Genomic DNA, 24,648 nt, shown 5'->3' with positions numbered 1-24,648 from the left:
CCCTCTGCATTTACCAGTTGGCTCACCAATAGGATATTATTTCGGAACCAATATTCTAAAAACAGAGAGGTATTTTTAGACAATATATCCCGATTATTCCATATATAATATCTGTGTGGAGAAAAATGTGTTTATAAATTAAGGACCATGACAAGAAAACCTGCCGATGAAAAGCAGAAAGTTCCATAGTAACACCTCAATGGTGTTCAAATCTACTAGCCAACTGCAATGACATGCTTTCCATTTTCATATTTTGTTCTCTTTACCAGCAGTGTCTTTATTTACTGACCGTAAAACCGTGTGAGAGAGAGTTGTGAAACGTCTGTATGTGTAATTCTTGCTTTGGAAATGTTAACACATGTTGCCCATGCCAATAAAGCCCCTTGAATTGAATTGATATCACACATGTAAAACTACAACTCCTAGAGTGCAATAGTTCGAAGCGGATGTTCGTGTTGGAGAAATTTGGCGCTGATCTATCCGGGTACTTCATTCACTTCTTCCTTTCGCGCCGGTAACTGAAGAGCCGTGCGTCCATGTGCGCATTGACTGGGAATTCATAGACCACAAAAATACTGAATCCGAGCCATACCAGATTTAGCTATGGATCCGAACGTATTGATCGAGGCCCTTCGGGGTACCATGGACCCAAACTTGCGTGAGGCCGCGGAGAGACAGCTGAACGAGGTAAAAACTTGTAATGGTGCTAATCGGGCCTCTTCTGTTGTGTCACACATCAAAGATGGAATGGAGTCCTCCTAGCTTGTGGCTGTGGGAGACCAGAGTCAGTCCAGAACTTTGACAGATCAAATATTCTCTATTCGACATATGTTTCGGTGAATACATATGACTTTTGCCGTTACGGGTGTAATATCAAAGTTTAGAATTATATTTGACCACCAAGATCGTCAACTCCAAGCGAATCCACCCCGTGTACCCGCAGTTGGTTCTTTAAAAACGTGCGGAAGTTAGCATTAGCTTCCTTGATTATTAGCTGCTAGCTACGCAGTAAAAAGCCTTTTTGCACAATGCTTGCTTTTGGCCTAGCTGATGTATCATGTTTGAATCGTTGGAAAGACACATTTTTGCCATTATTTATACAAGTTTGGTCTAAACTAACTAAATCATGCGATATAGTATGCGAATGTAGGTAGCGTTTGCTAAAAGTTCGAAAATCTGTATTAGCAAGTTGGCTAAGTGAATCACGTGTCAGGTGTATTTTTTTTAATTTTACTGCTGACATGCACAGCAATAATGCTAACTAGCTAGCCCGTTGATTTTTAGATATCTAACTAAACTGGTTAGTCAGCCAAAATGTTACCAATCGGACGAATTGACAGGTGTAACGTTAGTTATTCAAGCTTTTATCATCAAACTACTTTCCTATCATGTATAAATGTACGTCTAATATGAGATTAGCTAATGTTACATTATTATTCAGCTTGCTGGCTTTGACTTCAATGAACGTAGCTAACTAGCAAGCTAACTAATATTTGCTAACTAGCTAGGTAGGTTTGATTTATCCAACGTTAGTTAACTTGCAAGACACAACGTAAACTATAGCAATCATTATTAATAATAGCAACGCATTTATTAACGTGGCAAACGTTTTGTTTGTACCTCATTTGTGAAAGGGAGAGTGGATTTTCGCTGGTTAGCGCTACGTTAGCAACCTTTTGCAGCTAATGTTACATCAATTACATTGAGTCATTCGATGAGCTGTCCGCGTGCGCAAATTCTTTCGCTAATGTTAGCCTTACAAATTGAATAGCCAGCTATGTGCAATATGGCCTATTATCATTGTCTAGATGTCGACTATATGTCAAATGTAGACGTGCCATTGATAACTAACATATACGGACGGCGTGAATTATTTTATAGTCAAATAGTTAGCCATGTTTCGCTCGCTAGCTAGTAGGAGGAAGTCTTGGGCAAGTGTCAAATATACTCTGGTCTGTTATCGGCTATGATATCCTTAGAACGATAGATGTACGGTGTTGTCATGTAACTGGGGTTTAGGTGAACTTTAAGTCAAGTTGTTGTTTCTGTGATATGTCCATATTGTGTGTCATCAGCTCGAACGTCTTCTTAGCTAACTTTAGCTAACTTTAGTTTGATAAGAGTAGGCCTAACAAGGCTCAAAAATAAAATGTACAGTCCTGGCCAAAAGTTATGAGAATGACACAAATATTAATTTCCACAAAGTTTGCTGCTTCAGTGATTTTAGATATTTTTGTCAGATGTTACTATGGAATACTGAACTATAATTACAAGCATTTCATAAGTGTCAAAGGCTTTTATTGACAATTACATGAATTTGATGCAAAGAGTCACTATTTACAGTGTTGATCCTTTATCAAGACCTCTGCAATCTGCCCTGGCATGCTGTCAATTAACTTCTGGGCCACATCCTGACTGATGGCAGCCCATTCTTGCATAATCAATGCTTGGAGTTTGTCAGAATTTGTGGGTTTTTGTTTGTCCACCCGCCTCTTGACAATTGACCACAAGTTCTCAATGGGATTACGGTCTGGGGAGTTTCCTGGCCATGGACCCAAAATATTGATGTTTTGTTCCCCGAGCCACTTAGTTATTACTTTTGCCTTATGGCAAGGTGCTCCATCGTGCTGGAAAAGGCATTGTTCGTCACCTAAATGTTCCTGGGTGGTTGGGAGAAGTTGCTCTCGGAGGATGTGTTGGTACCATTCTTTATTCGTGGCTGTGTTCTGAAGCAGAATTGTGAGTGAGCCCACTCCCTTGGCTGAGAAGCAACCCCACACATGAATGGTCTCAGGATGCTTTACTGTTTTGGCATGACACAGGACTGATGGTAGCACTCACCTTGTCTTCTCCGGACAAGCTTTTTTGCGGATGCCCCAAACAATCGGAACCGGGATTCATCGGAGAAAATGACTTTTCACCAGTCCTCAGCAGTCCAATCCTTGTACCTTTTACAGAATATTAGTCTGTCCCTGGTGTTTTTCCTGGAGAGAAGTGGCTTCTTTGCTGCCCATCTTGACACCAGGCCATCCTCCAAACGTCTTTGCCTCACTGTGTGTGCAGGTGCTCTCACACCTGCCTGCTGCCATTCCTGAGCAAGCTCTGTACTGGTGGTGCCCCGATCCCACAGCTGAATCAACTTTAGGAGATGGTCCTGGTGCTTGCTGGAGTTTCTTGGGCACCCTGAAGCCTTCACAACAATTGAACCCCTCTCCTTGAAGTTCCGGAGATCCGATAAATGGTTGTTTTAGGTGCAATCTTACTGGCAGCAATATCCTTGCCTGTGAAGCCCTTTTTGTACAAAGCAATGATGACTGCACGTGTTTCCTTACAGGTAACCATGATTGACAGAGGAAGAACAATGATTCCAAGCACCACCCACCTTTTGAAGCTTCCAGTCTGTTATTCAAACTCAATCAGAATGACAGAGTGATCTCCAGCCTTGTCAACACTCACACCTGTGTTTACGAGAGAATCACTGACATGTCATCTGGTCCTTTTGTGGCAGGGCTGATATGCAGTGGAAAAGTTTTTGGGGGATTCAGTTCATTTGCTTGGCAAATAGGGACTTTGCAATTAATTGCATTTCATCTGATCACTTTTCATAACATTCTGGAGTATATGCAAATTGCCTTCATACAAACTGAGGCAGCAGACTTTGAAAATAATTGTCTTTCTCAACTTTTGGCCACAACTGTACATGAACATCTCCACTCAACAATCTGAGGTCGTTTTGTATTTCGTGACAACAGAATATACAATGCCCAGATTTTCAATCCATAGAACAATTAAAAAATAAAATCTTTTTTTACCTTTATTTAACTAGGCAAGTCAGTTAAGAACAAATTCTTATTTTCAATGACGGCCTAGGAACAGTGGGTTAACTGCCTGTTCAGGGGCAGAACGACAGATTTGTACCTTGTCAGCTCGGGGATTTGAACTTGCAACCTTTCGATTACTAGTCCAACACTCTAACCACTAGGCTACCCTGCCGCCCCAATGCGCAGTTGGATTGTTAGATCTGAGTCATGTTGTGTGGTATCCAGGGAGAGATCTGAGTGCATTGTTATCTTCCAGGAAAGGAGGGTAGTAGGCTATTTTTCCCATCTTTGTCTCATCTGGAGCAGTTAAGCCTGAACAGTATTCATTTAATATAGCAAGTGATATAAGGATATGTGGGGGGCAAAGCAATGAGACCCATTTTCATTCCCGAATCCCTGAGCTGACAAGGTTAAACATCTGTCGTTCTGCCCATGAACAAGGCAGTTAACCCATTGTTTCTAGGCCGTCATTGAAAATAAGAATTTGTTCTTAGCTGACTTGCCTAGTTAAATAAAATAAAAAAACTTATGTGATCAATGACAATGTAAAAAGTATGCTGCGCTCTTGTACAGTGGGGCAAAAAAGTATTTAGTCAGACACCAATTGTGCAAGTTCCCCCAACTTAAAAAGATGAGAGGCCTGTAATTTTCATCATAGGTACACTTCAACTATGACAGACAAAATGAGAAGAAAAAAAATCCAGAAAATCACACTGTAGGATTTTTTAATGAATGAATATATATATATATTCATTAAAAATCCTACAGTGTGATTTTCTGGATTTTTTTTCTTCTCATTTTGTCTGTATATATATATATATATAGCTAACATTAAACATTTCTTATAAAATACAATTAATCTTAACATAATCACTAGTTAACTACACATGGTTGATATTACTAGTTTAACCATGCCGAGTAATCGGTCGGCCTCTAATGAAGATGTAGAAGCATGGTGGCAAGAGGAAAACTCCCTAGGAAGAAGCCTAGAGGAACCAAGCTCTGAGGGGTGGCCAGTCCTCTTCTGGCTGTGCCAGGTGGCAATTATAACAGTACATGGCCAAGATGTTCAAAAGTCCATAGTTGACCAGCAGGGTCAAATAATAATAATCAGTGGTTCTACGGGGTGCAACAGGTCAGCACCTCAAATGTCAGTTGGCTTTTCATAGCTGGTCATTCTGAGTTAGAGAGAGAAGGTTTGGTAGAGAGAGTTGGAAGCAGCAGGTCCAGGACAAGGTAGCACTTCTGGTGAACAGGTCAGGGTTCCATAGCAACAGGCAGAACAGTTGAAACTGTTGATGATTCACTTACCTTAACAGGGGAGGCTATCGGTCGCTGCTGGGTACTGCAGTCGGCAACAAAGACCGGTAGTGAGGGGGAATTTGGTGCACTAGATAAAATAGTGGGTGTTCGAGGAGTGCTACCCCTCTCTTCTGATTGCATAAACAGAGTACAAACTCCCAGTTTGCAGACTGGCTCCATCCAAGCAGACAACAGATTACTGAACAGGAAACCCACAACAGCCACAAACTGAACACTCCCATGACACGTACAGGCCACTGTCAGAACTCTACCATCCCATTCTTCACTACACTGATCATGCATGCACCATATAGCCCAGGGAAAATGTCTTCCTAAGAACTCTAAAGATGTGCTTTCTAAAGCTACCACCCTTAAACTTGTCATTGTTGTTTTGTTTACATATATTGTATATTTTACCAATGTATTATATTAAGTGTTTTGCTAGTTTAGGATCTGATAAGTATATATGATTGATGTTATGACTATAAATTGGTGTACATTTCAGTCTATGACTGAGAAACCAATTAAACCTACTACCACTATTACTAAACTGGAGCAGCAGCAAGACCAGCTGGACTGGGGACAGCAAGGAGTCAAATGGCTGAAGATGTTTGTTATACACTTTTGCTGATATAGGTCAAATACACATCCGTGTTTGATATTCATGCATCCTTTCCTGCTTTTACAGGGTCACACCCAGGTGAATTTTGTGTCAGCTCTGCTGCAAGTCACCATGTCTGATCAGTTAGATTTGCCCGTCAGACAAGCAGGTGAGTTTCAGAGGATGGGTATTTACTATGATGATGTGGGGCGGGGTTCTGGGCTCTCTTGCAGATGGAAATTCACCGGAACTGGAAGGTGAGAAGAGTATTTACAACTGTAGCTCAAATGAACTGAGCACGCTTTCTCAAAGATGACCCCTGCCTTGACTGTCACAGCTCCCACACAGATGACACCAGTCATATTGTGAAGACTGACCAATTTCCCATGAACTTGTACATATGTTCACCAAGATACACACATGATAGCAAGAGAAGAAAGGTGTTTTTGTTGTATATGATGCCATCTTTTATTATGCTACTGTTGCAGCTTATTTTGTCCTGTCCTACAGCATTGAGGTTTCACACTTCTTTTAGTCTGCTAGGGGGCTCTAGTGAAGTCTATAGTTGCTTGGCCTGGACAGTGTGTCTAGTCATTGATACAGCTGCCTTTGTTATAAAATAACCTTCCACATGTTTGAGATGCTCCGTGTGAGGGTTTGTTGGTAGCCTGTCCATGTATCACACATGCTTCTCTGGTAATGATGTGCAATTATATGTTAGGACGATCTGCTCTTGATCAGTGGCTCATTGACTTTTATTACATTTAAAATGTGTGCCGTCTTCAGGTGGCTACCAGACAGAGCCTGTCATTTTCAACGTGCTGCTAGACTCCACACTAGCGTATTCAATTGTGCTCACCCATAGCATCATGTCCTAACTTCTATCTAGTCAGTTCTTCTACATTGTAGTTTGCTTCAACAACACAATAGTAATGTGACTGCCTGGAGAAAAGTCTAACATGGCACCAGCCCATCCTGCCTTATGCGTTGGGTGCTAATCTGTGTGCCTCTTGTCAAACAGGTGGCCTGAACATTTCTAAGCAAACCTCTCCAGGAACTGGTGTTTTGAGCAGAAATGCTATCCTTCTTGTGACTGTGCTCTTTGGCCTGCCATTGAGCCCTGCTCCACCTGACTCTGATTCAGACCAATTGCATTAAGTTAATGCAGCTGCAATGGTGGCACGCCATTGGTTAACAGATGCTTAAATGTTGGCTTGGCACCTCCACGGGAACTTCACACTCGGCACTTTGGCCACAAGTTCCGCGGTAATGAGGCTCATTTGCTGTAATCTGACACAAAGGGAGGAGCTAAGCGATTCCGTAGCTAGCAGGCAAATGTCTGGGATTCCATAAAGGCAGTGCGATCAGACCCAGGTCCCCCTCCTATTGAGGGCAAATGCCTGCCTGCTAATGGCAGATAATAGCGTATATTTTGTCATGTTTTTTATTTATTTTTATTTTTTACCTCTCACACTATTAGAGGCAATTGCATCATTTGTAATTTCAGGAATCATCTATTCCCTGCCTCATTGTGTGGGCTAGGGGGATGTTGAGTGTTGGACTGGGCAGAGGGGGACATTAATGGGTTGGGGAGGGTGGTTGTGAGGGTCTTGCTGTGTCAGCACTGACTGGCAGGATTATGACTTCCCAGCCAGCGGTCACATGTCAGCAGTCTCTGACCCCTGCCTGGTCTGTCCCCTTCCTATCCACCGCCTGGCCTGTCTCCCCCCTCTATCTACCGCCTGGCCTGTCTCCCCCCTCTATCCACCGCCTGGCCTGTCTCCCCCGTTCTATCCACCGCCTGGCCTGTCTCCCCCGTTCTATCCACCGCCTGGCCTGTCTCCCCCGTTCTATCCACCGCCTGGCCTGTCTCCCCCGTTCTATCCACCGCCTGGCCTGTCTCCCCCGTTCTATCCACCGCCTGGCCTGTCTCCCCCGTTCTATCCACCGCCTGGCCTGTCTCCCCTGTTCTATCCACCGCCTGGCCTGTCTCCCCCGTTCTATCCACCGCCTGGCCTGTCTCCCCCGTTCTATCCACCGCCTGGCCTGTCCCTCAGCCCCTGTCAACCGCCTGGCCTGTCCCTCAGCCCCTGTCAACCGCCCCGGCCTGCCTGCGAGCCACTGACCTCAGACGCTCCATTGTGGCTCTGTAGAATAATTCACACCCGTACTCCAAATTCAGAGAGGGGGAACACGAGAGGGGGAACTATTGTAAACTCCTAACTAAATTACACTTTTACACTTCTGTTCTATGACTCACTTAAGGAATTAGGCCTCTTTCTGCTGCTCTGCTCTGATTTTATCGGTTGAAGATGGAGGCAGAGATGTGAGCTGTAATTTCAAGGGGTAGAGGAAGGATGAATATTTGAGTGACTCCTTGTTTGGATGGGGAGTGCTAATGAACAGGGCCATGCTAGTGTGTTGAGACAGAGGAGAGGTGTGGGCTCTTAAAGGGGCCTAGAGGTACTCCTCTTACTCCCCCGGCCGACTGCTACTCCCTCTCAGCCTGAGCACAACATGAGAGGAGTCACAGTGAATGTGCTGGTCATGAGATCCGCTGCTGCTTTCTAGGCTGATGGAATCTTTCACACCCTCCAATGTCACACTGACTCACTCTAACAATTTAGAGATCTCCCTGATATTAAGTGATTTAAAGAGATGTGGTGAATATTGTGCCACTTTAACCAGCTGCGATTCCATGGAAATCCATAGGAATTGGAAGGGTTAAATTTAACCCCCATTATCAAAGTAGATTTTACTTCAATATCATATGATTTGCATTAATTAAATCTAAGGGGGTGGAATACCAGCTGTACAGTGCATTCGGAAGTAGTCAGACCCCTCCTGTTTCCACGTTTTGTTACATTAGTCTTATTCTCAAATACATTAAATAAAAACATTTCCTCATCAATTTACCCTCAATGACAAAGCGGGGGGAATTATTATTATTTTTTAACTGTATGCGATTATATGAAGAAAAAATCTTATTTACATAAGTATTCAGACCCTTAGCAACGAGACATGAAATTGAGCTCAGGTGCATCCTGTTTCCATTGATCATCATTGAGATGTTTCTACAACTTGATTGGAGTCAACCTGTGGTAAATTCAATTTATTAGACATGATTTGGAAAGGCACACACCTGTCTATATAAGTCCCACAGTTGACAGTGCATGTCAGAGCAAAAACCAAGCCATGAGGTAGAAGGAATTGTCTGTAGAGCTCCGGGACAGGATTGTGTCGAGGCACAGATCTTGGGAAGAGTACCAAAACATTTCTGCAGCATTGAAGGTCCCCACGAACACAGTGGCCTCCATCATTCTTAAATGGATGAAGTTTGGAACCACCTCTTCCTAGAGCTGGCAGCCAGGCCAAACTGAACATTTGGGGAGAAGGGCCTTGGTCAGGGAGGTGACCAAGAACCTGATGGTCACTCTGACAGAGCTCTAAAGTTCCTCTGTAGAGATGGGAGAACCTTTCAGAAGGACAACCATCTCTGCAACACTCCAACAATCAGGCCTTTATGGTAGAGTTGCCAGACGAAAGCCACTCCCCAGTAAAAGTCATGTGGCTGCATGCTTGGAGTTTGCCAAAAGGCACCTAAAGGACTCTAAAACCATGAGAAACAAGATTCTCTAGTCTGATGAAACCAAGATTTACCTCGCGTCTGGAGGAAACCAGGCTTTGCTCAGCACCTGGCCAATACCATCCCTACGTTGAAGCATGGTGGTGGCAGCATCATGATGTGGCGATGTTTTTCAGTGGCAGGTACTGGGAGACTAGTCAGCATTGAGGGAAAGATGAACAGAGCAGAGATCTTGACGATAACCTGCTCCAGAGCGCTCATAGCCTCAGACTAGGGCCAAGGTTCACCTTCCAACATGACAACGACCCTAACTAAGCACACAGCCGAGACGACAACTGAGTGGCTTCGGTACAAGTCTCAATGTCTTTGAGACCTGACAATAGCTGTGCATCAACGCTCCCCATCCAACCTAACAGAGCTTGAGAGGATCTGCAGAGAAGAATGCAAGGAACTCTCCAAAAACAGGAGTGCCAAGCTTGTAGCGTGATACCAAATAAGACTCAAGGCTGTAATCGCTGCCAAAGGTGCATCAGCAAAGTACTGAGTAAAGAGTCTAACTACTAATGTAGTCAGGGTAGCCTAGTGGTTAGAGCGTTTGGACTAGTAACCGGAAGGTTGCAAGTTCAAACCCCCGAGCTGACATGGTACAAAATCTGTCGTTCTGCCCCTGAACAGGCAGTTAACCCACTGTTTCTAGGCCGTCATTGAAAATAAGAATTTGTTCTTAACTGACTTGCCTATTTAAATAAAGGTAAGGGGAAACAAATTTGATATTTCAGTTTATTATTAATAAATGTGCAATTTCTTTAAATTTTATTTTGTCATTATGGAGTATTTTGAGGAGGGGACCATTTCAATAAATTTTGTAATAAGGCTGTTACGTAACAGAATGTGGGAAAAGTTAAGGGGTCTGAATACTTTGCGAATGCACTGTATGTAATCCAATATTAATAGGATCTCTATGAAGCCTGTCTTGTGTTTAGTCAGTTGAATGTCCCCCTCTCCCCTCCCCAGGGGTGATCTACCTAAAGAACATGGTGACCCAGCACTGGAGCGAGGGGGACGGTACCAGCACGGAGACGCCTGTCAATAACATACCAGAGGAGGACAGGCAGTTTATCCGTGACAACATTGTGGAGGCAATCATCCACTCCCCCGAGCGCATCAGGTAACTGCCCACCGCCCTGTGGCTGCTCAGCTCACTGCACAGTGCCAGAAGAGGGGGGATAGGGGTAGAGGTAGCTCTGCTCAACCAGGTCGTCTTCCAACCTTTGTCCTCTCTAACCCTTCAGAGTGCAGCTGACGACATGCATCCACCACATGATTAAACAAGACTACCCCGGCAAGTGGACAGCCATCGTGGACAAGATTGGCTTCTACCTGCAGTCAGATAACAGTGCCGGCTGGCTGGGCATCCTGCTCTGCCTCTACCAGCTGGTTAAAAACTATGAGTAAGGACTCCTTGTTTTAGAGTGACCATGTTTGTGTCTCAACCATTTAGGGAATGGGGTGCCATTTGGAACAGAGACTGTATTATAGAGCTGTTTGCTATGTCTTCGGGTGGCTGATGTTTCTGATTGTGTGTTTGACAGGTACAAGAAGCCAGACGAGCGCAGTCCTCTGGTGGCGGCCATGCAGATCTTCATGCCCATGCTGAAGGACCGCTTCATCCAGCTGCTCCCTGACCCCTCCAGTGAATCTGTCCTGGTGCAAAAACAGATCTTCAAGATCCTCTACGCCCTCTTCCAGGTACTACTGACTATATCTGTCACGCTCACCTTCTTAGAAGTTGTGTATATGTTAGTCTGTGTTGACTGTATAGGGAGTGTATGGTTCTTGTCTAAATGTGGATGTATAGCTGTAGTGTCCAGGTATTTAGCTACTATTTCCATAATACTGGGTTTGGAGATGGGTCTATTATGGTTGTCTTGTAGGAGGGGGAGGGCTGAGGACCATCTGGTCCATGTCAGGGCCACTGGGCTAGACCTGTCCCCCTCAGCATGCCAGACTGCACTGCTGGGTTTTCTGTCTGTCCATTGGAACAACGACAAAGCTTTTTGAATTGAATAGACAGGGTTTCTCCTTTTCTCTGTCCACAGTATAACCTCCCCCTGGAGCTGATCAACCGACAGAACCTGACTGAGTGGATGGAGATCCTGAAGACAGTGGTGGACAGAGACGTGCCTCCGGTGAGGGCAGATTTACTGTGGTAGGGCAAGGAGGGGAGCACAAATAGGTTGACTGCAAATCAAGTAGCTCCCAAACAGATTAGCTGTAGTTTATTTGCTTTATTTTAATTGCTGCTAGTTGAGCTGATTTATTTTCTTCCTTCTCTCTTTCTCCCCTCCTTCCCCGTCTGTGCCTCACAGGAGACCTTGCAGGTGGATGAGGACGAGAGACCTGAGCTGCCCTGGTGGAAGTGTAAGAAGTGGGCCCTCCACATCCTGGCCAGGCTCTTTGAGAGGTAAGCCTACTCAACCCACCCCAGCACACTGTCACTGTACTACACTGAGTGTACAGAACATTATGAACACCTACTCTTTCCATGAGACTGACCAGGTGAAAGTGATAACCCCTTAATGATCTCACTTATCATTATTACCTGTCTGGTGGATGGATTATCTTAACAAAGGAGAAATGCTCACTAGCAGGGATGTAAACAAATGTGTGCACAAAATTGGAGAGTAACCTTTTGTGCATATGGAAAATGTCTGGGATCTTACATTTCAGCTCATGAAACATGGGACCAACACTTTACTTGTTGTGTTTATATTTTGGTTCAGTGTATATTAACATGTGCAAGCATCTTTAATCCCCTCCCAGGTATGGCAGCCCAGGCAACACTACCAAAGAGTACACAGAGTTTGCCGATCTCTTCCTCAAGGGATACGCAGTGGCAGCACAACAGGTGAGAGGCTAAGGCCGCTCTTGGCTTTGTCTGAGCTGAAAGATGTGTGATGCATGACTGGGATTGACTGAGGGACAGAAGGTTGCCTTTCAACTGTGTCTGTCTGCATGGGAGTCTGATCTCAACCAGGGGGAACTGATTTGTCTGTCTGTAGGTGCTGCTGAAGGTCTTATATCAGTACAAGGAGAAGCAATACGTGGCTCCCAGAGTCCTCCAGCAGACACTCAACTATATTAACCAGGGAATCGCACACGCTGTCACCTGGAAGAACCTGAAGCCACATATCCAGGGCATCATTCAGGATGTGGTTTTCCCCCTCATGTGCTACACGGACAGTGACCAGGAATTGTGGGAGGAGGACCCATACGAGTACATTCGCATGAAGTTTGGTAAGCGCCATTCTTGTTTACGGAATATTTCTCTGATTTCCAAAGGGTTTGTCATCCAGAAGGAATGTCCTGGAATCAGACTGTCTGGAAGTGATCAGTTCAAAGATTTAACTGTGTAAAGCTATTTTAACAAACCAATGCAATGTGCCATCTGATCTGCTGACTCTCTGTCCTGTCTCAGATGTGTTTGAGGATTTCATCTCTCCCACCACGGCAGCTCAGACCCTGCTCTTCACCTCCTGCAACAAGAGGAAAGAAGTGAGTTGTGGTTCTGATGTGAAAGCTGAGTCCTCCTGGTCCTGGCAGGTTCAACAGCCTGCCATGATGTGATCCTGTTTCATCCCAAATGGCACCCTATTCCCTATATAGTGCACTACTAATTTCTTCCGCCCAGAACCCTGTTCAAAAGTAGTGCACTATATTGGGAATAGGGTGCTATTTGGGACGCATGGACCGGTGCCGGTTTTATTTTATTTTTTCTCTCTCTACTGGCCTCACTCCTGCCCTTATTTATGGCCTTGCCCATTCCTCCGCCCTGTCCTGCTGTGGATCTCATTAGCGCCCTGTTGCTCCAACAACAGTACAGAGCTGTTGGAACCGTTCTGTGGACGTGTCGAGCCAGGAGAACACTGGCAAACGAAGGAGCATAGCTGGGAGAAAGCACTACTTTAGTTGCTGTAGCTCCTTAGTCAGATGTGTTACGTATTACAGCTTTCTTTCTGTTCTAAATGTAAGGTGTTGTTTTAGCGTGTATTTCTATTCCGTTTTGGCTGTGGGTGAACGGGGTGTGTGGTGCATGTCCATGTTACGTGCTGCCGTCTGGCTGTGTCTTATAGTCTGTGCGGCGGTGCTCACTCCACACCTGCAGCCATAGAGCCACTGGAGATCATAGTACTGACCCGTGACGTCTCTGACTCCTCACTACAGGCCAGCCTCCATACTCTCCCACAAACTCTCCTTGCTTGCATCTCAAATGGCACCCTATTCCCTACATAGTGCACTAACCCATGGGCCCTGGTCAAAAGTAGTGCACTATGCATGGATTAGTGTGCCATTTGGGACATATCAGAGGTGTTTGATGTTAATGTGTAGCAGTTAGCCAGGATACACAGAAGCAGCACATTTGACTGAATGCATTTCTTTATTCTCTAGGTTCTTCAGAAAACCATGGGCTTCTGTTATCAGATCCTCACTGAGCCCACCTCTGACCCCAGGAAGAAGGACGGAGCGCTGCACATGATTGGCTCTCTGGCTGAAATCCTGCTTAAGGTGATTAACCCCCAACACCACCTGCTATCTCCTCTTTTCTAGTTGACCTTTGGTCTGACCATGTACTCATCAGATGAGGTAGCTGACTCGGCGTGTAACTATTTTGCCAAATTGTTTTATCACTTAAGTTCCCTTTATGGCTCCCAAGTGGCAGTCAAATACATTAAATGCATTTTTGTTAACCATGATTTTCATTTTCTTCTCTCCCCTGGAAACAGAAAAAGGTCTATAAAGACCAGATGGAGTTCATGCTGCAGAACCACGTCTTCACTCTGTTCCGCAGTGAGCTGGGCTATATGAGAGCCAGAGTAAGTGTCACATTGCCAGATCATTCTGTCCCAGGGCTCCAGTGGGGAGAAGGGGAGAGCATGTGAGCTGGTCACCGGACATGCTACCTGTCCCAGACCTGCTGTTTTCAACTGTCTGGAGACTGCAGGAGCGTTAGATACTCTAAATGATCGGCTTTGAAAAGCCAGCTGACATTTACTCCTGAGGTGCTGACCTGTTGCACCCTTGACAACCACTGTGATTATTATTATTTGACCCTGCTGGTCATCTATGAACATTTGAACATCTTGGCCATGTTCTGTTTCAATCTCCACCCAACACAGCCAGAAGAGGACTGGCCACCCCTCATAGGCTGGTTCCTCTCTAGGTTTCTTCCTAGGTTCTGGCCTTTCTAGGGAGTTTTTCCTAGCCACCGTGCTTCTACACCTGCATTGCTTGCTGTTTGGGGTTTTAAGCTGCGTTTCTGTACAGCACTTTGACATCAGCTGATGTAAGAAGGGCTTTATAAATACATTTGATTGAGTGTATCAATAATATTAATGACAATGATTTGGTAAAACACCTGTGTTTTCTGACAGTTCTGCCTCTGTCATTACAGTGGCTTTTCAACTCTTCACATCTTGATGGTTCTAGATAGAAATTCTAGATTTAGGAGAATTCTGCAAAAGTATAGCCAGTTTGTTAACAATGTTAACCACCATCTCTGGTGTTTCCCGCATAGGCCTGTTGGGTCCTTCATTACTTCTGTGAGGTCAAGTTTAAGAGTGACCAGAACCTGCAGACAGCCCTGGAGCTGACCCGCCTCTGCCTGATCAACGACAACGAGATGCCTGTTAAAGTGGAGGCAGCCATCGCCCTGCAGGTCCTCATAAGCAACCAGGAGAAAGGTAGCTAGCTATCTCTCCACTGTCAGACTCAGAAACACACCATAGGTGTATATGGAGTCTTTTTCTTTGCTGGGTAGCCTAGTGGTTAGAGCGTTTGGCTAGTAACCGAAAGGTTGCAAGTTCAAACTCCCGACCTGACAAGGTACAAATCTGTCGTTCTGCCCCTGAACAGGCAGTTAACCCACTGTTCCTAGGCCGTCATTGAAAATAAGAATTTGTGCTTAACTGACTTGCCTAGTAAAATAAAGGTAAAAAAATAAATAATAATAAATAGTTAATGTTCTTCTTGAATCCAAATGATATAGCTGATTATCACTAAGTGCTCCTCTGTCATGTTTTTCCTCTTTCCTAGCCAAAGAGTATATCACTCCCTTCATCCGGCCTGTGATGCAGGCCCTCTTGCACATTGTGCGTGAAACGGAGAACGATGACCTCACTAACGTCATCCAGAAGATGATCTGCGAGTACAGCGAAGAGGTCACGCCCATCGCTGTGGAGATGACACAGCACTTGGTGAGGAGTGTGTGCTCTGTCTGACTCATAAAAAGGCCCTGCACAGGAAGTCTCCTTCCTTTGATCAATTTACAGTTCTGTTTGTCAGCCATGGAGAGAGGAAACAAGGTCCAATTACCATCTCTCCTAGTTCCATGTTGGTCTGGCTTTAAAGACTGCTCTCAGGAAAACCCACTTATGGCTGTTATTCCCGTCTCTCCTCAGGCGATGACCTTCAACCAGGTCATCCAGACGGGGCCTGACGAGGAGGGAGGGGACGACAAGGCGGTGACAGCCATGGGCATCCTCAACACTATCGACACACTGCTCAGTGTGGTGGAGGACCACAAAGAGGTGAGTACAGCCATGGTGTTCTGTCCATGGGGTCTACTTGTACATCAAGTTGTATCATGCTACAGAAACAGGATATGGGCTCCTGTCCTATTGGCCATTCTAGTTCGGACAAGGCATATTTACTTACAGCCATTCAACCACACACCCACTCAGTACAGCAGCTTCCCTCCCAGCTCATACTGCTGCCTGCCAGCACACTCCCAGCTGCCCACCCGCTCCTGGAAACACACACTGTTCTCTCTTCAAAGTGCCTTGCAGGCTGATGCCTCTAGAAATAGCACTGTGGCTCTCTGCCCGTACGTCCGCCGACGCACAGGACCGTGGGGCTTGGAACCAGCCAACCCATCAAATGTTGGTGTGTCTTCTTGGTATGCTACTTGTTGTCGTTGACTGTAAAGTAAAGCTGTTTACTTATGACGTTGTTTTTATCAATGTGCCTACCCACAGGTATTTGGTTTTCTGGAAATTACTTGCACAATGAAATCATCAAATCTTCTCTTGCAGCACCACTTGTATGTTCATGGTGAATCTGTGTGTGTTCCAGTGCTCTAACTAAATGAATGGGGTTTCTGTTTTAGATCACCCAGCAGCTGGAGGGTATATGTCTGCAGGTGATTGGCACAGTCCTGCAGCAGCACGTCCTGGGTAAGTCTCCCTTGCTCTTCCTGTCCCACCACATTCCAAACCGGGTCCTCCTGTTTCTCTGACACTTACAGGTGGGCGAGTTGCCTAGTCATTTACGTGACTGACTCACTCTGTGGGGGTTGTCCTATGTTTACCTCTTTGACACTCAGCCTGTGTGTGTGCTGATTTTCAGAGTTCTACGAGGAGATCCTGTCTCTGGCACACAGCCTGACCTGCCAGCAGGTGTCACAACAGATGTGGCAGCTCCTCCCCTTGGTGTTTGAGGTCTTCCAGCAGGATGGCTTTGACTACTTCACAGGTATACTGCTCACCAACCTGCTAGTCTCAACTTTGCCTGTTATGGTGATTTGACTATTATGTACACAAACACTATATTAAATGGGGAATGTGACTATTTCAGACATGATGCCTCTCCTTCACAACTACGTCACGGTTGACACAGACACTCTCCTGTCTGACACTAAATACCTGGAGATAATCTACAGCATGTGCAAGAAGGTACAGTAACTTACAGCCGCTATGCAATTTTTTTCACACATATTGGTGGTGTGTATTTTTGCTGGGTGTGAACAAGTTGATCATCTGTTTTCCATGCAGGTTCTGACTGGCGATCCAGGTGAGGATCCAGAGTGTCATGCAGCCAAGCTGTTGGAGGTGGTTATTCTGCAGTGCAAAGGGCGTGGAATTGATCAGGTAAGTGTCTGGCTTCTACACTAAATCTTGTATGGCTACGACTGTATTCAAAGTAACTGCTTTTGAGAAGCACTGTACTATACAGTCACCTTAGACTTTCTTTTCCGCTCCTGCAGGTTGTTCCCTTGTTTGTGGCGGCTGCGCTGGAGAGGCTGACGAGGGAGGTGAAGACCAGTGAGCTGAGGACCATGTGTCTGCAAGTGGCTATCGCTGCCCTGTACTACAGCCCCCCTCTGCTGCTCAACACCCTGGAGAACCTACGCTTCCCAAACAACACTGAGCCCATCACCAACCACTTCATCTCCCAGTGGCTCAAAGACGTTGACTGCTTCCTTGGGTAAGACCAGGAAAGATGCTCACGTTTAATATATTTACAGCTTGTCTGGTTTCTCTGGTCCACCATATAGTTTGATATCAAGTAGAGAGGAAAAATGTACTGTAAGATTTAAAAAAAAAAAAAAAAAAAAAAATGTTTTTTTTTTTTTAATGTAATGTTATTCCCCAGGCTCCACGATAGGAAGATCTGTGTGCTTGGCCTATGTGCCCTCATTGACTTGGAGCAGAGGCCCCAGGCTGTCAACCAGGTGGCTGGCCAACTGCTTCCCGCAGCCATCCTGCTCTTCAACGGCCTCAAGAGGGCCTACGCCTGTCAAGCAGAGAACGAGAATGAGGATGAAGATGAAGATGGAGATGGAGAGGAGGATGAGGAGAATGGTACGGCATTTGTGCTATCCTCTGAACTCATAAGTCCCATTGTCACTCCCTTATTTAAGCTTCCTACTATATTGAATAGAACAAGATACAGCTGCAAGGAGCACTTCATTGGTAGATGGTTTGAGTTGTGTTAGTAGATTGATCAGTAATAAATTAATCCATTGTGCCTTTCCTCAGTCGAGTTGGGCAGTGATGAGGATGACATTGATGAGGAGGGCCAGGAGTACTTGGAGATGCTGGCCAAGCATGCAGGAGAGGATGGGGATGATGAGGACTGGGATGAGGATGACGCAGAGGAGACTGCACTGGAGGGCTACACTACAGCTGTAGATGACGAAGACAACCTGGTGGATGAATACCAGATCTTCAAGGCCATACTACAGAGTAAGGAGACCACCTTTCAAGCACACAAAGCTAGTGATGGGTCGTCAAGTTAAGGACACAAATTGGACATAAACCGTGAATAAGTGTTTACACTCACAATTTTTTTTCATAATTATTAAGGTCTGTTATTTAAAGTGCATTATTAGTACAAGATCTTAAGTGATGAAATAATAATGATTCGGAACGGGACACTGTCAGTGGTTACTGGATCAGGGTCACGTTCAATTCCCCACAGCAGCATGTTCTTCAGTTGAAGACAGGCATTTGTCTGAGAAGGTTTAAAAAACACAATACAAACGAGATCTCGGGATTGAAGACATGAATGCAATATGTTGCTTAAGTGTAAATCATACATAAAAGTGGAGGGGAAACTTAAGTTATGTTAACTATGTTTTTCTCCAACTCAGATATCCAGACCCGTGACCCAGCATGGTACCAGGCACTCACACAAACCCTTGATGAGGAACAAGGAAAACACCTTCATGACATTGGCACACTTGCAGACCAGAGACGGGCAGCACATGGTAAGTAAATGTATCCCTGTTATACAATAAGACAGCTGTTAATTTTTATTTAATTGTTTTAATATCATAGGAAATAAACACTTACCATGTTTGGCCTGTTGTATAATTGCCCTATTTTCTTCATTCTAGAATCAAAAATGATCGAGAAGCATGGCGGATACAAGTTCACAGTGCCAGAAGTGGTGCCAACTAATTTCAACTTTGGAGGCAACGCTCCAGGAATGAATTGAGTCGTCCCTTCTCCCTTTTATTACTCTGACTGATTGTAGTGAAGTGAAAAAAGCTTGTGTTGTTCCCTTAAGTAGTGGTTCCAGAACTGGTTCTTCTCACTGACTCTTCAATCTGACTATCAAATTGGAAATAGCACCAGAAGAAGTGGGAAGACAACCAAATGCAACAAATGGCTGGAAAAAAAACCAAGAACTTGAGCTTGAAGCAAGAGAAAAAATGAGCTCAAAACAACATTGTCTTCTGGGATCCACTGTGGAGGATACTAGGACGGGGACTTTTTTTTCTTCCCTCTTAAACAAAATGGGAGGGCTTAACAATTTGAAATTGATAATGGGACTTAGTGTTTCATCATTTTCACTGTTTTGGCCAAAAGGCCGTGCGTGATAAGATTATACCTCTGGCAGTAGTGTTGTCTGTTATTTTCTGCATTAACAAATTCTCATGTTTGTTATGTATATACAAGCCAAGGTTCTTGATTTTTAAGTAGCCTTGCTAAAACAACCAGAGGCATTTGTAAGGTGTCAAGTGTATTCATATGTAGCATATTGGATACTTCATGGCACTATGGTGATGCCCGATCTCTGTAAATTTAATGACTAGCACTTTCATATTGTTCAGGTCTCCTAGCCTTCTGTATCAGACTGCAATTTTTAAATCAATTAAGACCATTTAAAACACAAACCGCTGTAACTTTGGTTACAGTGTAGAATAATGAGTGGCATCACTTTGCTGCTAAAGTGGAAACATTCTAGATTCCTGAAAAAAGAAAATGCTCTTGGTGTTCAGTTTGGATACAAGACGTGTTGTGAGCACAAAGTCAATTGGATGCTTCATTGAAGCATGTTCAATTGGACTTGATTGTGAAGGTCTCAAGCATTTGGTGTATGAATGAACCATCTATATACACAACATATTAAAAAAAAGTTAAGTTGGATTGCATGCATTTGACTGTTTACTAACAGCTACACAGTTGTGCACTCAGTAATTTGATTTTGAGCCTATTTTGGGTGGTTGTATACTCTTTCAGATCAGGTGAAGTGTAATCTATTTGGAACTATGCAGCCAGCTAATTCTAGTTCCATTTGCTACTGGGTTAGAGGGGTGTTTTGTCCTCCTTGGCTAGCGTTGATCACTCCCACTAGTAGAGCTTTACAGTGTCTACATTATCAGTGACCGATATGACTGCATACTGCGCAGCACGATATAGACGAACTAGAACGTGGCCGTAAACTTGCTTCAAACCTGCGTATCGTTTTCCTGGATCTGGGCAGTTTCATTTAACAGACACTGCTGGCTAATGTCAATGTATATAAAATGCATTACAAATACCCTGGAGTTTTATTCAACTACATTGCCCACATTACCTCGCTCGATCTCTATGCTACCATGAGGCTTTGCGGTTCCAAAATGGCTGTTTCCAACTTCGAAAACGTTTTTTTTTAGGATTATATTTGTTTTTTGTGCTGAACGAACAGCACTAATATGAAGTATAACATGTGAGGTTAAATATTTGACTGGAAATCGTTTGACTTTTACTTGAAAAGTTAAGCGGTCGCAATTGTGATCCAGAATGGAGTATGGAACGTATCCCAAAAGTAGAACGAGAAGAATTAATGGCTATGGGAGGTCACTAGTCAATGATTAAACCAATGAGATTGCTAGAAGCTTGCGTGACTGAAATATTGGCCAATCATCGGGCCAAGAGCTATCTTTGTACATGTTCCAGGGTGCGCGCACAGGAGAACATTTCCTGCCCTGATGCATGGTGGTCGAACCGAAGGGATTGTTGGAAATTTTCGAGGTTCGTATAAATGTGGTTTTACCCAGTGTGCCTTTCTACAGCCATATCCAGTTTGGGAGATGGAAGGGGTTATCTGTGCTCGCCGTTTGAGATGAGAAATATACTCCATTAAATCATTGTTTAAATCATGTATTGTCAAAAAAATATATAGATATATTATTCGCTAGCCCACATGCTAATTAGCGCTAGCAAATTATTTGTCAGCGCTCTTCACACTAACGTTACTAACTGCTAACTAGTTAACGTTAGCAGTTCGTTTTAAGAGGCTAATTTATAAACTCGATTTCCTCATTGACTTTCCTTAGCTAACTAACTTGCCTTTTCTCAACATTTGCTAGTAGATACATGAATCACGAACTAGTTAGCTAACCGACACTCGGTGATCAATTCACTAACGCTAATCGAACAAAAACTGTTCTCAGCTAACGCTAGCTAGCTAACGTTTCTGTCTAATTTAGTTCGTTACCTATAGCTAGCTATGTATAGGTACCAAATATACCAATCACATTTATAGTTGATACGGTAACGTTATGTCTGACACAGCTAGCTGAAGCTGCACTGTTGACTGCTCTATCAAGTTCCATCTAACTTGGCAACAACATGAACTGTTGAATCTGCGCTGCTCATATCAACTGTTGTACAACATGTCAGCTGGAAGCAGCTGGACGTTTGATTTGTATTATTAATGTACATATGATCTAATAATGCAACAGACACTGCTATCCAATTAAATAAAGTGGGTCTAGTCATATCCATAAATTATCTTTGTGCGTCTGACTACAAGAGTTGTATGGAAAGTGACTGATTGCACCGAATGCAGCCACACACTGAATTTAAGTATGTGTGTGTGTTCGTCTGGCAGAGCGACAATGCTGTTGGCTCAGATAAACCGGGACTCCCAGGGCATTGCAGAGTTCCAAAATGCAGGTGGAGACACTCAGCAGGTCACCCTCTGTTTGGCAGAGGCTGTTTCAGGTGAGTTCATCCATGCCTTTCCATTATCGGTGGGGATTCTGCCAAGTTTCCAGCAAAGCAAAAAGTTACTTACACATGCTGTTATACATTTAGAGCCCATTTTTTTTCTCCCTTGTGTCATATGTGTTCAAAAGATGGCGATCAAATGGACATGGACACTGTGAGTTTACAGGCTGTGACCCTTGCAGATGGCTCTACAGCTTACATACAGCACAACCCTAAAGGTAACTCAAATCTCAATAATCTCCATAAACATACAGGAAAGTGGCCATGAAGGTATTGGCTTGACTAACAGTGAACACTACCCCTTAAAGTAACCCCCAAACGGTCTGACCATGTAGAAAGAGTTGATAACCTTGCTTGGCCAAGTCATGGCAGATTTCTTCTTTCTATTGATTATTATCATGATTTAGTCCATTATTTGATGAGAGCAGTCTGATTGAAGAGTGCAGTCTCCATTTCAGATGGAAAGTTCATGGATGGACAGGTCATTCAGCTGGAGGATGGATCTACTGCATATGTCCAACATGTATCAATGCCAAGAGCAGGTCTGTTTTCCTCTTAGCAATGTTAATTATTGCTGTGTTTTAATGAATCATTGCTCATTTTGTTTTTAATTTAGGCATTTTGCTTATTCATGTCACTATTCACTTTAAGTTTAAACTGTATTGTGATGGGAAAGGTAATATAATATCAATATTTCCCAATTTTTACTTATCAGAGGAGGCTAACAGATGGACAGGATCCCCTTTGTGTGATGTAATTGGAGGAGATGGTCTGAGACTTGAGGATGGTCAGGCTGTGCAGCTGGAAGATGGCACAACGGCTTACATCCACACACCAAAAGGTTTGTCTCAATCTTAAAGCTGCAATATGTAGCCTTTTGGGTGACCTGACCAAATTCACATCGAGATGGGAGTCATAGATCTGTCAGTTCTCATTGAAAGCCTAATAAGTGGTAAATATGCACTTTGTCTATGCTTCCTGATCTTAAGTTTAGTTTTTGCATCTTTTACTTTCGGTTTTGTACACATGCTTCAAACAGCTGAAAACACAATATTTTTGGTTATTGAAAATATATTTCAGAGATTAAGATGGTACAGTGATTCTCTACATTGCTTGTTTTATCACAAACTGAAATTAAGCAAATGTAATAATTTTAGCAACTAGGAAATTGAGTGATTTCTGCATATTGCATATTTTTAAGATTGTTTTAATCCCTTTGTCAATAAATGTGTTTTTACCCAGTGTTTAAATATTTGAGGAGAAATTTGAATGGGTAAATTTCAAATTAAAACAACTTTTTGAAGAGGGTACTAAATTAAAATGAAACTCCCTCACAGATACATATGACCAGAATACCCTGCAGGCTATTCAGCTGGAGGATGGCACCACAGCTTACATCCAGCACACAGTACAGATGCCCCAAACCAACACCATCCTGGCCATCCAGGCAGATGGAACAGTGTCAGACCTGAACGCTGATGGAACCCTTGACCAAGAGACCATCAACGTGCTGGAACAATACACCGCTAAGGTAGTTTGCTATTGACATTGTATCTTAACAGCTCATCAACTCAGCAGTATATGCAATTTTCAAATACCCTATCTGTGTTTGAGGTGTAAAATGGTCACTGGTTATTTCCCCCTTTGTTTTCCCCCTTTGTTTTCTCAGGTGGAAGCTGATGATGTCAACTCCGTACTGATGAGAGCTGAGCAAGATTGTGGTGTGCAGATGCAGGTACTATACTTCTCATGTTTTATCTATGTCATATCATATTTACCACCAGCTTACATTGGATACATATTTCTTTCAGATTGTGCTTCAAAGGCAGAGTGGTCGTAGTTCTAGGGAGCAGTCGACAGAGAAATCTTTCCGCTGTGACTATGAGGGCTGTGGGAAACTCTACACAACCGCACACCATCTGAAGGTAAAGCACACTCACTCTCTGAAGACGATTTGGGTTCTTGAATGTAGAATGAGTCAGACTCAGCTGGTCCAAATGACTAATCTGTTAATCTTGTTTGATTTGCCTTTTTCTGCCCTCTGCAGGTACATGAGCGGTACCACACAGGTGACCGGCCATATCTGTGTGATCATCTGGGCTGTGGAAAGAAGTTTGCTACAGGTAATAAACGACCTTCAGACTAATGCAAAGGTCCATAATCCTTTGAGATATGAAGCGGAGGGGCTCTCGGCATAAGTCACAGTAACCTTGTTGAAATGGCTAAGGAGATATCAGTTTCCTCAGTTTAAACAATTTCTCATTATCTGAACAATGTCGGTCAGTGTGACTGTGATCCATTAAACGTACAGCGCATGTTTCCAACTCGGCAAAATGTGTTTGTTTTTTCCCTAAAAGGGTATGGTCTGAAAAGCCACATCAGGACACACACTGGTGAGAAGCCTTATCGCTGCCAGGAAGTGCACTGTGCAAAGTCGTTCAAGACGTCAGGTGACCTCCAAAAGCACATCAGAACCCACACAGGTACAAAACTTGTCCAGAGTCAGACTTATACCTAATCTTATCCCTACACATGCAATCTACAGTGTACAACTATTATTTTTTTTGTCCTCGGATTTGGATTAGAAATCATGTGATCATGCTGTTTATAAATAATCTCAACCATGAACTTGAAGAGGTCTTGAACAAGCTCATCATCCCCGCTGTACTGTAGGAGAGAAGCCATTCATGTGCCCATTTGAGGGGTGCGGGAGATCGTTTACTACCTCTAACATCAGGAAGGTGCACATTCGCACACACACAGGGGAGAGGCCTTACT

At 43.9% G+C, this 24,648-nt stretch overlaps 2 protein-coding genes and 1 non-coding gene across 5 annotated transcripts in view; all 3 read left to right on the top strand.

The window, feature by feature from the left end:
* Positions 1-487: 487 nt before the first annotated feature.
* Positions 488-20,022, top strand: LOC135557622 (importin-7-like). Its single transcript, XM_064991074.1, has 24 exons — positions 488-687; positions 5,812-5,893; positions 10,325-10,478; positions 10,603-10,761; positions 10,903-11,059; positions 11,410-11,499; positions 11,680-11,774; positions 12,134-12,218; positions 12,373-12,607; positions 12,789-12,865; positions 13,760-13,876; positions 14,095-14,184; positions 14,886-15,051; positions 15,404-15,564; positions 15,769-15,897; positions 16,476-16,542; positions 16,715-16,840; positions 16,943-17,040; positions 17,140-17,235; positions 17,352-17,572; positions 17,741-17,949; positions 18,127-18,333; positions 18,741-18,857; positions 18,987-20,022. Exons 1-24 carry the CDS (start codon positions 604-606, stop codon positions 19,085-19,087), a joined length of 3,123 nt encoding a protein of 1,040 aa, XP_064847146.1. The 5' UTR covers positions 488-603; the 3' UTR covers positions 19,088-20,022.
* On the top strand, positions 13,383-13,560 carry LOC135506468 (small nucleolar RNA SNORA23). Its single transcript, XR_010450505.1, has one exon. It is a non-coding gene; the product is annotated as a small nucleolar RNA SNORA23 (small nucleolar RNA).
* Positions 20,023-20,496: 474 nt separating the features above from the next.
* Positions 20,497-24,648, top strand: part of LOC135557626 (zinc finger protein 143-like) — an 11,102-nt gene continuing 6,950 nt past the window's right edge. Inside the window, exons 1-11 of one of the 3 annotated variants that reach the window (XM_064991096.1) lie at positions 20,497-20,889; positions 21,752-21,864; positions 21,999-22,088; positions 22,329-22,412; positions 22,586-22,711; positions 23,208-23,401; positions 23,540-23,605; positions 23,682-23,795; positions 23,918-23,993; positions 24,228-24,353; positions 24,544-24,648. The exon at positions 24,544-24,648 is cut by the window's right edge and continues 75 nt beyond it. In XM_064991096.1, coding sequence (XP_064847168.1) covers positions 20,726-20,889; positions 21,752-21,864; positions 21,999-22,088; positions 22,329-22,412; positions 22,586-22,711; positions 23,208-23,401; positions 23,540-23,605; positions 23,682-23,795; positions 23,918-23,993; positions 24,228-24,353; positions 24,544-24,648 — 1,258 coding nt within the window. In that variant the 5' untranslated portion in view covers positions 20,497-20,725. Of the gene's footprint in view, positions 20,890-20,918; positions 21,865-21,998; positions 22,089-22,316; positions 22,413-22,585; positions 22,712-23,207; positions 23,402-23,539; positions 23,606-23,681; positions 23,796-23,917; positions 23,994-24,227; positions 24,354-24,543 lie in introns of those variants that run through there. The other 2 variants (XM_064991087.1, XM_064991105.1) reach the window with 2 other exon arrangements.

This window comes from Oncorhynchus masou, chromosome 2 (assembly GCF_036934945.1).
Source record: "Oncorhynchus masou masou isolate Uvic2021 chromosome 2, UVic_Omas_1.1, whole genome shotgun sequence".
Taxonomy (NCBI): Eukaryota; Metazoa; Chordata; class Actinopteri; order Salmoniformes; family Salmonidae; genus Oncorhynchus; species Oncorhynchus masou.
The sequence above is the reverse complement of the archived record's forward strand: the minus strand, read 5'-3'. Positions and strand labels throughout refer to the sequence as shown.

Excerpts from the sequence above, each read along its gene's own strand:
- LOC135557622 (XM_064991074.1), top strand. The coding sequence starts at position 604 with ATGGATCCGAACGTATTGATCGAGGCCCTTCGGGGTACCATGGACCCA. Across the intron at positions 10,762-10,902 it reads CAGCTGGTTAAAAACTATGA|GTACAAGAAGCCAGACGAGC; the intron begins GTAAGGACTCCT and ends TGTGTTTGACAG. Across the intron at positions 11,500-11,679 it reads TGGACAGAGACGTGCCTCCG|GAGACCTTGCAGGTGGATGA; the intron begins GTGAGGGCAGAT and ends TGTGCCTCACAG.